The sequence below is a fragment of the Carettochelys insculpta genome, chromosome 10 (assembly GCF_033958435.1).
Source record: "Carettochelys insculpta isolate YL-2023 chromosome 10, ASM3395843v1, whole genome shotgun sequence".
Taxonomy (NCBI): domain Eukaryota; kingdom Metazoa; phylum Chordata; order Testudines; family Carettochelyidae; genus Carettochelys; species Carettochelys insculpta.
The window spans coordinates 5,389,276-5,404,367 of NC_134146.1; the positions used below are offsets into that span (position 1 = coordinate 5,389,276).

A 15,092-nucleotide genomic window follows, 5' to 3' on the forward strand; every position below is an offset into this window, starting at 1 on the left:
AAAACAACTTCTTTTCTGACCTCTCAGCATATACACAGCAGTCTAGACTTCAGAGACTCAGAAGGTATTCTATAACATTTAGTAAACTGTCAAAAAATCTACAGTATAATAATAATATAGGCTGCACCTCCCTGGTCCAGCATGGTTGGCACCTGACTGGTCCCAGGCAATAGAGTTTGCTGGACAAGGGAATGTTTCCTGTCACTGGACCCCAATCCACCAAGCCCTCCCTCCTGTCCCACTGGATTGCTCACCTATCCAGTGGTGTATGGGTGCACTGCCTGAGGATGTTGCTGGGGGGCAGTGGCTCCAACTCTGGCCCAGCAAGGCTGCCAGAGATACAGCTCTAGCACCATGTGGCTGCTGGCAGGGCTGCCAGGAGAAGCCAGCTCTGCCCTAGCCCAACTGCTCCTGGCCTTGTGGAACTGCTGGGGGAAGCCATGAGGGGCTCCCTGGGACATGGCTCCAGCCCCCCAGGGCTGCTGCTCCATCCTAGTGCAACTGCTCCAGTCCCACAGGGCTGCCAGGGGAATCCAGCACTGGCTCTGGACCCATCTCCAGCCCCATGAGGCTGTCCAGGACCCACCTCCAGCCATGCATGGCTGCCCCATCCTTAGCTCCATGGGGCTGCCTGGGGACACCAGCCCAGGGTGGCTGCCCCTACCTCCCCCAGGTTACTGAGGGATGTGGGCTCTGGCTTGTGCAGCTGCCCTACCGTTGGGGTCCCAGGGACACCAGCTCCAGCCTCTACCCACCAAGCTGCCTGAGGATCTAGGCTGCAGCTTGCCCTCCTGCCCAGCTCTCTGGTCCAGGAACATCTCTGGTTGTGCTCAATGATAGACGTTGCCGGAGCAGGGAATGCTGGTTTTAGGAGGTAAAACCTGTAATAATAAATCTTGTATAGTGGTTTTCATCAGTAGATCTCATCCAACAGACCACTTACCAAGAAGATATCAGCATAGCCAGCCAAAGACTCTACTCCTTCCTGGATACGGGCTCCTCCAGAGTCATTTAACCCAATTACAGGAGCCCCAACCATGACAGCCTGATCCATGATCTGGAGATAAACCACAAACTGCTAATTAGACAAGATCCAGCTCAAGTCGAGAACCCACCAGGAGTAAATTAAACTTACTGTTATGCACATGATGTACACACAACCAAACCCATAACAGAATAAAATCACCGCATATTCCACACAGAACTCCTACAGTTATGAAGGGAACCATTCAAAAGTTAGGAAATTCCTCATTTGTGTAATCTTAACTCTGCCCTTTGGAGTGCGTGTGAGTTATCACAGCCTTCAGTTACATCATCAGTTACAACCGTTCATCTTGTTCCATACGAAAGTTACATAGTTTACATTTGGAGAGTCCTGGTACAACATCTTTTATTCTCAATGTTCAGTGAGGGTTCCCCTGCCTCACAGTGCATCACCCAATCCATATAAGAACTCTCTGCTTCATCTACTACATGCACACTCCTTTGCAGGATTCACTGCCCAATCTGTGGAATGAATATGGCACAATCCCATGTGAAAAAAAAATAGTATCTGATCATGCAGTTAGATCCCAGGCTTTAAACACACTTGCTAACAACATAAAGCAAAGACCAAGTAATTCTCAGATCTGGTTATTCAAAGCACAACATACTGCCAGAGAGGCACTGGCAACTCACTCTTTTCTCCTCTAGAATGTTTACCTTGCAGATCTTTTGTGCGTGGGCACCAGACAAACTCCCTCCAAATACAGTAAAATCCTGAAAGGAAAACAAATTACAAAATTGCACAAAGAAACAGTTCAACTGCCAATGAAATAATACTCTTGCACTAGTATTTTTAATACACAGTTGGGGTCAGGCACTTGAGACCTGCTCCTCTTCTCAGGCTATGTCTACATTAGAGCATAAAGTCAATTTTAAGGGAGTTAGGTTGATTTTATAACGTACCTGTCTTCACTACAAATATCATTAGGCGAATTTTAAGGGCTCCTAAGGTTGACTTTATTACTCCAGATTTTTCACGAGGCGTGACACCAAATTCAAACTTGCATAGCGTTAGTTAATTAAATTTTATTGGCCTCCAGAAGTATCCCCCAATGCCACCAATGTGTCTGTTCTGACCATCGCTTTCACCTCCACTGCTCTCCAAGTGAGCAGGAAGTAGGAAACAGGAAGCAGGAATCAGCCTGAGCTCTCCAACTGCCCCCCCCCCCACTATGTGGCTGCTGGGTCAAAATGAAATGAATCAAAATAACACTATCAAAATGAAGCATTTCAACAATACCAAAAAACAACTTTTCAACAGCTCCAAATTGAAACTTTTCAGATTTTTATTTCTGTATTTTACATTTATCAGGACTGGCCCACTAGCCTTGTAATGGCATGTGTCAGGAGCAGGCTGTAGGAAAGCAGCGCGAAAATGCATTTGGCAGTTTATTTTCAATGGGAGCAGTGAGGGAGGGCAATGCACTCTGGGATGATGACATCAGATACCCACAACCACTTGTAGCACATTTTTTCCCCATAATACGCTGCCACAGAAACCTAGAATACAACGGGGGTGCAGGAACTGTGGGATAAGTACCCACGATGCACTGCTGACAAAGTCAAACTTAGCAAATCACAATGTCAACTTTCTAAACATGTGTGGACACTCACCATTGACTTTATAAAATCTAGTGGTATAAAGTCAATTTAATAAATTCGACAATTTCCTAGCATAGACATAGCCTCAGTTACATTGGCATAAAACAGTAGTTACTCTCCAATAGAGTTATTCTGGCATAGAATTAATGAGAGATCAGCATCTCAGAATGCAAGGTTGGATGCATGGAGCCTAGGCTGACCTCCTCTTTCTAGAGGTATCCTCATTCTAGAAAACAATTCTTAAGTCAACCTGAAAACTTGCCTCACCTTGATGTGAACTATTATTATTGAACAGTAAACTTTAATTCTGTCAGGACAAGTCTATAGGTGACTGCTCCAGTTCTGCTGTTCCTGTGCAGTGTCTTCCCAACAGCAAGCAAAAGCAACAGTGTTATTTGATATACGCATTTGACTTCCCACTCCCCACCTGAGCTATGGAGAGAGAGGCTGAGTCAGACTATCACAGTGACAATCCTATATTGCTGCTTCACGTGGAAGAAGAGTTGAGCAAGATCTTATCTTTGACTTCACTCCCTATAACAGCATTTAGGGATCACACTTGTGTTGCTGATGAATAAATGGTTTCAGTAAGCCTAGGAAGTTCAGTAAAAACTACTGCCTACATGTTAGTTTGAAAGGGACATAACCAGAGTTCAAAGCCCCAGAATATGATGCAGAAAACTCTTTACCCTTCACTTCACTGTATTTCCACCCAGGTCTCCCTTCCCATTCTGTTTTACTTTTGCTTCCCCACCTCTATTCTTCACTACCTTGATTATTAATCAGCCTCTTAGTTTTCCTCCAAAACACTACTTGTATCCATTTTTCTCACATCAGACATCTATTTTGTGTGTATTACACCACTAATTTTTATATTAAAAAACAATTAATGAATGTAATGTGTCTCCCTTGCTTTTATCTTCTCTATCATTCACAAGGGTATCTTCTCCTATTTTTCTATCATTAACTGTATAACAGCAGCATCTTGAGGTTCCAGCTGTGATCAGGGACCTAATGCACTAGGTTTACAAGATGTATAAAATAACATAGCAAGACATGGCCTATGCCCACAGAGCTTAAACCTAAAGTTGGATGAAGGGGGAAAGGGAAAACAGACACAAAGAGACGTGACTTGCCCAAGCTCACACAGCAATGACTGTTTTGACTGAGATAAGTGTCACAGGGTGGCTGAACCCTCTTGATGGAGAGGGTCTCAGTCCTCTTGTGACTGAACAGGTGTGCCCTGGCTGGTCCTGGTTATGTGGAGGGATATCACCTCGGAACAGGAATTACATAAAGAGGCTTGCAAGGTAAGAACAAGGAGAGAGAGACCAGAAACAGGGAGGTCAGTATAGCACAAGATGGAGACTCATGTGGCAAGGAGGTGGGAAAGAAGCCTGGAGAAACATGTGACTTATATTAAGCCAGGACAGACACTGGCTACGTTATAGCTTCCTTTGAGCCTTGGAATGCCATGACAGCACAACGGGGATGAGTGTATGATCCCTGGGTTTAAGGGAAGACTGGGACTAGAGAAGAGTTAAGAATGAATAAAAGGCTGCTCAGATAGAATGGTACTTCTCTGCTAATGTCTTTGAGCCATGTATAATAATTAACTATCCTATGGCATAGGTGTTCTGAACTCAAGGGTGTTTTGGAGAAGTCCTGGGACCCTGAGGGTAGTACTGAGGCTGGGTGTCCGCAGGGCAATTTCCTGTCATGAGGGGATAGCAGGGGATGGCGGGGCCTGTTACAGAGATAGTTTATCTTCACTGACTAATACAGATGTGAATTAGGGTTTAAGCAATGCTTTTATGACTAGATTAAGACTTCTTGTGATAACTGGGACCGCACATTTACCTTAATTGTGAGATTAACTGTAAATTCACAAGATGTCACATTCACCTATCACAACCAATGTTAATGAGAAAATATGCAAAAGTGACACAGGCTATGTCTACATGAGAAGCATCTGTTGAAAGAAGTGACTGTCAGAAGGGATTTCCTGGCAAAACTTCTGTCAGTAGATTGCATCTACACATAAAAGCAGATGGAAAGAACAACCCACTCTGTCAACAGAGAGCAGCCAGACTGGCCAGCCCTCTCTCAACAGAATGGCTGACCAGAAGCTCTACAAACAGGGCATCCTGGTGAACTGGAAGCCCTGTCTGTCGACAAAAGGCCCCCAGCCTGTCTATGTGGCTGTTTTGTCAACAGAAGAGCGAGGTATTATATCTGAATGGGGAGAGGTATAATGCTGCCTGTGGATGTGCCAGGTTTTGTCGACAAACTGTCGATAAAAGCCCAGTTTTGCCAGGAAAAGCCTCTCATGTAGATGTAGCCAGAAACGCTGCACTAATCAAAACAAACAAACAAAAAGAGATCTGATATAATTTAAAGATTGTGTTATATCACAGTTGATAAATAAAAAGTGAGGAACCAAAAACTAATGAGCCAAAATGAGTGCAGCAAAAGAGGACACAATAATGAGGGGTTGGGCTATTTTGCTTTCTTTTCTTTTCTTTTTTTTTTTTTTTCTTTTCTTTTCTTTTAAAGGAAAAGGCTTTGGGGGGAAAAACTGGCCACTGGACTGCGCTTTACTATTATGACTACCCGCCCTGCCATTTATCAGGACTCTAAGGCCGTGTCTACGCTAGCCAAAAACTTCGAAATGGCCATGCAAACGGCCATTTCGAAGTTTACTAATGAAGCGCTGAAATAAATATTCAGCGCCTCATTAGAATGCAGGCAGCTGCGGCATTTTGAAATTGACGCGGCTCGCAGCCGCTCAGCTCGTCCAGATGGGGCTCCTTTCCAAAAGGACCCTGGCTACTTCGAAGTCCCCTTATTCCTATGAGCACTTCATTAGTAAACTTTTACATGGCCATTTTGAAGTTTTTGCCTCGTGTAGACGTATCCTAACTAGGCTTTTTTTGTCCCATGTGTATAATCAGACCAGAGCGACTTTGCCACCTCCAGCAGTTCCAACTGAATCCCAAACACTAGCTGTGATGTGAGACTGTGTTTCCCTATCCCATGTTTTTATCTCCCACATTTTAATTTTCTTCTTTCCTAGCCCTCTCTTTTTTCCTTTTGATTAGTAAAAGCCTTTTTAGGGCATTGCTTTTAGTTGCATTTGCCCAGTCATAGGTTTACAGCAGCGTTGCAAAGATTATACTTTGCAATACTGCTGTAAACCTGTGACCTGGAAAAGGCAAGTCAAAGCAATGCCCTAAAAAGTCGAATGTTGATTCAAGTTCATCAAATCTAAAGGTAGCTTACAGGAACCTGTGCACTGTCTGTGTTTTTCAACAGTAGAACTGCAAATAAGAGTCAACTCTAGAGACAGAAGCTACAATTTTCTATATTTACTTTTTTCTCTCTCTCTTGTTTGCCCTGTTTTGTCTTCTTCGGACACAAAAAGTTTCAAAAAAACAAAACTTTTAAAATAATTATTAAAAAGGATATTTAATGGTGTATTTGCAATGATGCCAAGTAAGCTGAAGTTTCTTTATGCCAAACCCTGAACTTTGTTTGGCGCGCTTTAATACTGGATGATGACTGGCTTATGTTACAGGCCCCTTTATTCCATGTAAATTAATACATTTTTGCCATCCCTGAATAAGCTTAAAGGATTAAAAAATGCTTAGAAGCAGACACCTTGGCAAACAAGCAAAGGCTTCAAAGTTGGTTTAAAATAAAGCTTGTTTTAAAATCCTTCAGTATGTTAAGCTTGTTTAAAATAAGCCTTCAGAGTAAACTTCAAGTTTCATTTAAAAAAGGATAAAAATTGTTTTAAAGTTCAGTTTATTAAAAATATTTAAAAAAAAAACTTCGTTTTATTTTTCTTTTATTCTAAGGCTTGCAGTTCCTATAATTTGTAATTATTTAGAAGAATTAATAAAAATAGTTTAATGGGGGAAAAAGTGGCAAAAATGAAGTGTTTTAAATATTAAACCTTTACTAAAACAACTTAATGGGTAACCCTCCTTCTCCCTATTGTTCACAAAATGCTATCTTAATTTGAGGCTGGTATTGCATTAACGATAAACTAAATTTCAAACCAACACAACACCAAGGACTATTGCAGCTTTAACCCTTTTGTGATTGTTTTGTGATTTACCAATTTGCTATTTTTCCTATATTTTTAATTTCAATAACTGCAGCCGTTGCTTCGTGCAGGCAGACAGCACAGTGCTAGTGTTGCAGGTTAAACCTCCAACCTATACAGTGCTATATGATGGCTGTTTTGTCCTCATAACTGTTGGTGGCAAAACAGGTGGGCAAAGTCTGTTACAAAAAGCTGGTGAATTTTCCCCTCCTTTGGGTTTTGCAAATGGCTCATAAGTACAAAAGGGATTCCAAATAACCTTTTGTTGCTTCTTTTTAAAGAAGGCAACACACTTAAGTAAAAATGTCACCAGTACTAAACTTTTTCTCCTCGTAAGCTATTTTAACCATTAGATGCATAACATTTTCACCATTTGTTTAAATGTACAACTTTAGCTAACTAAACAGTACAAAACAAACTAAAACAAAATTATCATCTCCTGGATGTACAGCAAAGGAAGTAGCAAATTTGGCTTATTGTAAAACATCTTAAAAACATATAACAGCAATACTTACATGCTAAACTCACTGAAGTGAGTTATAAGCTCTTAAACTCTGTTAACATTTAAAAGGCTTAACTGCACTTTTTGTAATATTTAATCAAGTAATAATATGTAAATCTCAGTTTGGAATAAAGAAATTGTAAATGGTAAAATATAACTAAGAACCATCTTCTTTTCCTGTTTTCTATGTGGTTCAAATGAAATCAAGATTTTGTTCTTGTAATTGTAATTTTATGAATTTACATCTAATCCTAAAACAAACTGGTTCATAAAAGAGAGACTATCTTGTGACACATAATGCAACCTAACTGTAAGCTCCAGTGTGAAAAATGAGTATAAGTTTATAAAATGTTAAAATAATATATCCCAACAAATGTTGATGGGAAAAAGGTACAAGAGTGAGACAGAAAGACTGCTTTATTGCAAATAAAAAGGCTACTGATAAATTCATGGATTGTGTTGAGATCATAGTTATTAACAAAAGTGCTGAAACAAAAAAATCAATGAGCCAAAATGGGTCTGCACACCTATGACAAGAGGAACAAATAAAAGCAATGCTTTGAACAGCTTGATGCTGGTACATACCAGTTTGCCATGTCTAGGAGTCGTTTAGAAGAACATGTGCTGTGCCTATGCTTTTGCAGAAGTTGCAAACAAGAGTCAACTCACTCCAGAGACCAAAGCAATTTTCCTTTTGCTTCCCTTGTCTCTCCCCTCTTGCGTATGTTTGTCTTATTTAGTCTTGTTAGGAAGTGGGACTGGATTTTAATAGCAGCAGCAGCAGCAGCAGCAACTCCAGCCCACTTCAACTAAAATCTTTTCTTGGCTCAAAACCAAAAATTATTATTTTAAATAGCATTTAAGACACTGTCATAACCAAATGGATTTCTTCTTTCTAAAAACTCTCCAGCTAAAGGGCAAGGGAAAAAAGTGATGCTGCTAAAATAAAGGTTTTATTTAATATTCAAATGCTTTAGCTTTTACAAATTAAAAGGCCTAAAAATTAAACAGTGCATTTACATTGATATTGAGCAGGCAGAGGTCTCTGTCTACCAAACACTGACTCTTGTTTAATGCTGTTTAACATTGGGCCGTAACGGGGTTACATTAACACCTTTAACTCTTTGGGCCCCTTTATTCCATTTAAATTAATATAACAGATTCCACTAACACAAGATGCTGCCTAGGAAGATTCCATAGGACTCTGCTGAAGAATCTCAAGATGTGAGGTTGTGGCATGAAGTGAAATTAGCACTACCAATTATGGCAAAAACTGACAATATGTGACAAAAATTCAAAACACTGTTTCAGAGGCAAAGAGTCAGCTCATACTTTCCACCTACATAAAAATATGTTTTCAATTAAAAAAATCCAAATAGTCCATCTACAGCAGTCCCGTTAACAAATTTTGTTGCTCTAATTAGAAATGAGATCAAGATTTCCTGAATATCCTCAGTCCCAAATTCTACACTTTGCAGTTCTGGCTATAACTTTTGTAACAAACTCAGGCTGACTGCAGTGATTTCATGGTGTCTCACTGATTTTGACTGCAGGTTTAGCACTCCGTCCACTCAGATCAGCGTCAGATCCTGCACTTGCCACCAGTCTGACATACACTGTTCGATCATTTCATTGTGAATTAATGCCTTGAGTACTGAAACTCCCACAAGAGTCATCTCAGAACTCCAGTTTGTTGACGTATCTGCATCAAGTTTTCTTATTGATCCATGGTAACAGTTCCCTTACCCTAAAAGATTTTTATTGGCTCCCTGTCCTCTATAAGCATCAATATCCCCATCTTCCAAGTCAAACTCTCATCACCCGTGTTCCTCATCCCATCTTCCTCACAATGAAGTCTTTCATCAACCGTGGAGCCTCCCCTTGCCAAGCTGCCCCCTCATCCATTGTTACACATTGTTAGAACTCTACTGGCATATATTGCAAAACGTTGTGCATTACCACACTTTATACTGGAGCAATATTAACTCCAGGGATAATTTACATAATTTAGATATATTAAAAGAGAAACACAATTTAGACAAGATCTACAAAAGTTCAGCAATTTTAAAAGGTCAGGCTCACAACATGTAACTGACACAAAGCAAAAGAATACCTGACTGAAGACATAAGCCAGTCTCCCATTAATCCGGCCCTGGCCAGTTACCACACTGTCTCCAGGATACTGCATGAGAGAGCAAAGAACACCCAGGTCAGAGCTTTAATAAGGTTCGTTAAAACAACTACATCAATATCTTCTAAATTCACAGACAAAATATTTGTTAGCTTAGGAATGGAGCTGTCTCCTCCCCTTTGTGATGGGCACTAGGCAGCTCCAATAAGGTCATTGGGCACCACTATATGACAAATAAATAAAACTTAATAGAGAAAATTGCTGAAAACTTTATAGCTGTGTTTAAATTTCAGAAAATGAAGGTATTAATGTGGCACTGAAAAAAACCCGTTACTAAACACTAGAACAAGGGTGTGCAAACTGGGGGGCATGTCCTAAAATTTCAAAGTGGGAGGGGGGGAGAACAACCTGGGGGCCCTCTGCTGCCAACATCAGCTCAACAGTGCTGCCTGCCTGCCTCTGTCTGCCATCGACAGAGGGCCAGCTTCATTTCTGGTCCCCTTTTCTATCCCTTCCCCTCTGCCAAAGGTGCCTCTGAAGCCTCCCTGGGCTAGGCTGACCTGTGCTGCCATCCCTCCTGCCCCGTCGTGGGTCACCACCCCCTGGGACTGCTGGAATCATTTCTGGTCTCCCAGCCTGAGCAAGCTGAAAGACATATATAGCAGACGCAGTCGAGTGGTGGTAAGCTTCTACCAGGGCAGCCCCTTTGTTCAGCTTCGAAATAGTTTGGTCTATTTTTAAAGTGCAGTTATGTTGATCTTTTGTTTTGTTCTTTTGTTTAACTTTGTCCGGGAGAGCTGGAGATGGAGGCAGGAGGAGCAGGCTCTTTAAACAGCAGGGAACTGTTGTTTTTTCATTTTTCGGTCCCCCTCCCACCAAGAAGCCAGAAAGTGAGTCTCATGGTGTCTTCAAACAGCAAGATAAAAATTTAATATGTACACAAAGCACTCTGTTTCATTAAAAATGTTGAAATGTTACTGTTTTTATCTATGCATGTTCACATTTATATGCTGATTCACAACATTTTTACATCCTACATACTTAATTTCTTATATGTGCTGAAAGGGTTTTGTTTTTTTTTTTTCATATGAACATAAGTGAAATTTCTATCAGTTTGTATCACATTAGACAGGTTGGGGGGTGGGGGGCGCAGCTAATTCCAGAGACGAAAAGTGGGGGGCCCTACATAAAAAATGTGCTCACCCCTGGATTAGAACTTAAAAACCATGTATAGTTAGGGGCATGCTGTGCCCCTAAGCGCCCATCATTGCTCGACCTGATGGACTTATTATCCCCAATGCTATGGCTATACTACCTAGTTAGTTAGTTTGCAATAACAGCAGTTATTTCAAAATAACGGACCTGTTGTCTACACTATGCACACACTATTTTGAAATAATTTAAAAATAGTGGGTTTGTTATTCCGAACTTAGTAACCCTCGAAGTGAGAGGAAAAATGCCTGTCTCAAAATTGATATTTCGAAATAGGTAGTCTTAAGACATGGAATAGTGCTATTTCGAAACAAGCCATAATAAGCTCCAATGGCTCTATTCTGAAACAGTGCTATGGACCTGGAAATGCTATTTCGATATAGCTGGGTGCTATTTCAAAATGTATTTTGTGTGTGGTTGTGTTATTTCAGAGTAAGATATTTCGAAATAGAGCTGCAGTGTAGCCATAGCCTAAAGGTACTATGTAAACTGGCCTGAAAAAAAATGCTGTTCCTGGAAAAAACCAAAACAAACCACTGTATTATATATATGGTTTGTATTCAGATGATGATATAAACATGTTAGAAATATTTTCTTTAAAAGTTTTGGGAGGTAGTGTCTACATCACACGCTTACTCTAGACACAGGAATGGGATTTTACTGCTAGCAGAGGACAATAAAAGAACATTTAGATATATGTCTAAAAAGCTATGAAACTTTTCTCCCTCTTGTTTGGTATCACTTAAATCTTTGTTCTTTACTAACAGATTTATTTTTCTTTATTAGAAAATCATCTCAGCGCTGCGTACTGAAGTTGGGGTTAACCTAACAGGCTGGCATGTGCTCTGTCTCTTTGGAGGCAGCAAACGAAATAATTTCTAGAAGTGCCATACAGCAAGCAGGACTGGAAGACATCTCGGCAGCAGCACTCAGGAAGTGGGGCTCACAGATAGTTAGCTTCAAGGCAAGGTTTAGATTGGCTGAGTCTTGGAAGAGTTTTCTGTCAAGGCAGACAGACTCGTGTGGCAAAGAGGTGAGACACCAGTTAGCAGCAGCAAAGCACTATCTGAAGCAGAGAAGCTATGCAGTGGCTCACAGTTCTGGGTGCCTCAAGCTTGATGTCATACACATAAACCATCTTAACTTTGCTCTTATACTTAAGAGAGGGAGAGACACTGATGATAAACGACAGACTGTGGGTTTGTAGATTCTAAATCCACTCATTTGCACAATTTGTGAAATAAAGGAACCACTAAATATAGCCTTTAGGCATTACTGGAATACACTGAGCAAACACTAATGGTTATTACATAAAGGCCACATACTCCCTTTTGTCTCTTGCATAAACCTCCCACTGACAATGGTAATCTGCTGTGGGACAATGGGAGTACCTAGCCCTAAATTCATGAACCAGACTGGGGTGGGCAATATTTTTTGATGTGGGGCCACTCCAAGAATTTGGTAAGTGGTCAAGGGCCACACTCTTCTGTGATACTAATGGAGGACATGCAGGATCTGGGATGAAGGTTGGGTGCCAAGGGAGCTTGGGGTAGGAGACTGAGGTGCAGAAGAGGGAGTTGGGCCTGGGAGGAAGTTTGGGTGATGGAGGTGGCAGTATTTTAAGGAAGCCCTGTTGAAGGCGCAGAAAGAAACCATCCCAATGCACAGCAAGAGAAGTAAATATAGTAGGAGACCAGACTGGCTTACTGGGGAAATCCTTGGAAAAAATTTCGGCACAAAAAGGGAGCTTACAAAAAGTGGAAACTTGGACAGATGTCTAGGGAGGGATATAAATGTGTACCTCAAGAATGTCGGGCAGTTATCAGGAAGGTGAAAGTACAACTGGAATTGCGACTTGTGAGGAATGTGAAAGATAACAAGAAAAGTTTCTACAGGCATGTTAGCAAGAAGAAGGTGATTAGAGAGGGTGTGGGGCCACTACTGGATGGAGGTAACTCAGTGACAGATGATGTAGGGAAAGCTGAAGCAAATGCTTTCTTTGCCTCTGTCTTCACAGACAAGGATAGCTCCCAGACTAATATGATAAGTGATGCATTGTGGGATGAAGGTGGACAGCCTTTTCTGGGGAAAGAAGAGGTTAGGAGCTATCTAAAAAAGCTACACGTACATAAATCCATGGGCCTGGACCTAATTCATCCGAGGGTTTTGAGGGAGTTTGTGTATGTCGTTGACGAGCCTTTGGCCATTATCTTTGAAAAGTTGTGGAGATCAGGAGAGATCCCGGATGATAGGAAAAAGGCAAATGTAGTGCCCATCTTTAAAAAAGGGAAGAAGGATGATCCAGGGAACTATAGGCCAGTCAGTCTTACATCAGTCCCTGGAAATATCATGGAGGGCTCCTCAAGGAAGTCATTTTGAGGCATCTGGAGGAAGGGAGAGTGATCAGGAATAGTCAGCATGGATTCATGAAGGGCAAGTCATGCCTGACCAATCTGATTAGTTTCTACGATGAGATAACTGGCTCTGTGGATAGGGGAAAATCAATGGATGTGATTTATCTTGACTTTAGCAAAGCTTTTGATACGTCTCCCACAGTATTCTTGTCAGCAAGTTAAAGGAATGTGGATTGGATAAATGGACAGTAAGATGGATAGAAAGCTGGTTAGAAGGTCGGGCCCAGTGGATAGTGATCAACCGCTCGATGTCAGGATGGCGGTCGGTTTCTAGTGCATTCAAGCATTGTTACAGGCTGGGGTCCGACTGGCTCAGTAGTAGTTCTGCAGAAAAGGACCTGGGAGTTGTAGTGGATGAGCAGCTGCACATGAGTCAACAGTGTGTCGTTGTAGCCAAGAAGGCTAATGGCACAGTAGGTTGCATCAAGAGAAGCGTTGCCAATAGATCCAGAGAAGTGATTATTCCTCTTTACTTGGCTTTGGTGAGGCTGCATATGGAGTACTGTGTCCAGTTCTGGGCGCTCAATTATAGGAAGGATGTGGATACACTGGAGAGGGTGCAGCGGAGGGTGACCAAAATAATTAGAGGGCTGGAACACATGACCTGTGAAGAAAGGTTGAGAGAATTGGGACTGTTTAGTCTGCAGAAGAGAAGACTGAGAGGCAACTTGATAACAGCCTTCAACTTACTGAATGGAGGTTGGAAAGAGGCTGGAGAGTGGCTGTTCACAGTGGTCACAGATGACAGAACATGGAACAATGGTTTCAAGTTGTGGTTGGGAAGGTCCACGTTGAACATTAGGAAAAACTTTTTCACTAGGAGGGTGGTGAAGCATTGGAATGGTCTACCCAGGGAGGTAGTGGAGTCTCCATCCCTGGAAGTGTTTAAGTCTCGCCTTGACAAAGCCCTGGCTGGGCTGATCTGATGGGTTTGGTCCTGCCTGGGGCTGGACTTGATGGCTTTTTTAGGTCTCTTCCAGCTCTATTGTTCTATGATAGGTGACTGTTACCTGTGTTGGGGTTTAGGGTGTAGGATCTGGGAGGTGGTTTTCAACAGGGACAAAGTTGCAGAGGATCTGAGTCATGATCTAGGGCTGGGGACTTGGGTGCAGGAGAGGATTCTGATCTGGAGGAGGGGGTTGTGACCTGGGGCAGGGATTTGAGGGCAGGAGGTTGGATACCAAGTGTACCCTAGTCAGCTAGGGGCCAGCAGTCCAGTGGGATGCTCAGGCAGGATCCTTGTCTGCTGCACCCTCATATGCCATTCAAGGTGGCTGGCTACAGGAGCCGATGCACATTGGCTATTTTCCAGTCAAGTGGAGCTGCAAGGATTGTACTGAAGGTGGGGACAGCACAAGGAGCCCCCACCATGGGCCATGCACCAAAAAGAGACACACATAGCACCTGCAGTCAGCCACTCTGAGTGGCCTGGGGGAATGCTGCGGGCAGGGAGCCTGCAAAAGACTCTTTGTGGGCTGCAGGACACTGGCAGGCTTGATCTGAAAGATTGTTGGGTCAGATCCAGCCTGTGGGCCATATTCTGCCAACCTCTGCTTTTGGCTATAATTAAGCCCATGTCACAGAATGAGTCTGACAGTTACTTTAGTATAAATGCGGACTAATCTAAATCAAAATGATATAAAGCACCAACTGCAATCATGTTTAAATCAGCAAGTAAGAAACCTTGACTCAAATAATTGATTTTAGTCTTAGTTTTAATTTAACTAAGTCATTTTTGAGTTACTCTCCTAAAGGGGAGAGGGATAGCTCAGTGGGTTGAGCATGGGCCTGCTAAACCCAGGGTTATGAGCTCAATCCTTGAGGAGGCCATTTAGGGATTGGGGCAAATAGATGTCAGGGATGGTGCTTGGCCCTGCCAACAGGGCAGGGGACTGGACTAGATGACCTCCTGTGGTCCCTTCCAGTTATAGGAGATGTGCATCTCCAATTATATAAAGCAATGTTGATTCTCTGAACTTGGAGAAATGGCTACTGCTATGGAAAGCTGGTTTAAAACTTCAACAAACATCAGTTCAAAATGCCAAATTAGTGGCTTCCACCAGGACTACTCATTCC

At 42.1% G+C, this 15,092-nt stretch overlaps 1 protein-coding gene across 2 annotated transcripts in view; it reads right to left on the reverse strand.

Annotated features, from left to right (window-relative positions):
- PCCB (propionyl-CoA carboxylase subunit beta) overlaps window positions 1-15,092 on the reverse strand; it is a 50,188-nt gene that overhangs the window by 27,757 nt on the left and 7,339 nt on the right. For both annotated transcript variants that reach the window (XM_075003881.1, XM_075003880.1), the window contains 3 exons: window positions 9,373-9,441; window positions 1,702-1,758; window positions 944-1,057 (listed from right to left, as the gene is read on the reverse strand). In XM_075003881.1, coding sequence (XP_074859982.1) covers window positions 944-1,057; window positions 1,702-1,758; window positions 9,373-9,441 — 240 coding nt within the window. The remainder of the gene's footprint in view (window positions 1-943; window positions 1,058-1,701; window positions 1,759-9,372; window positions 9,442-15,092) is intronic.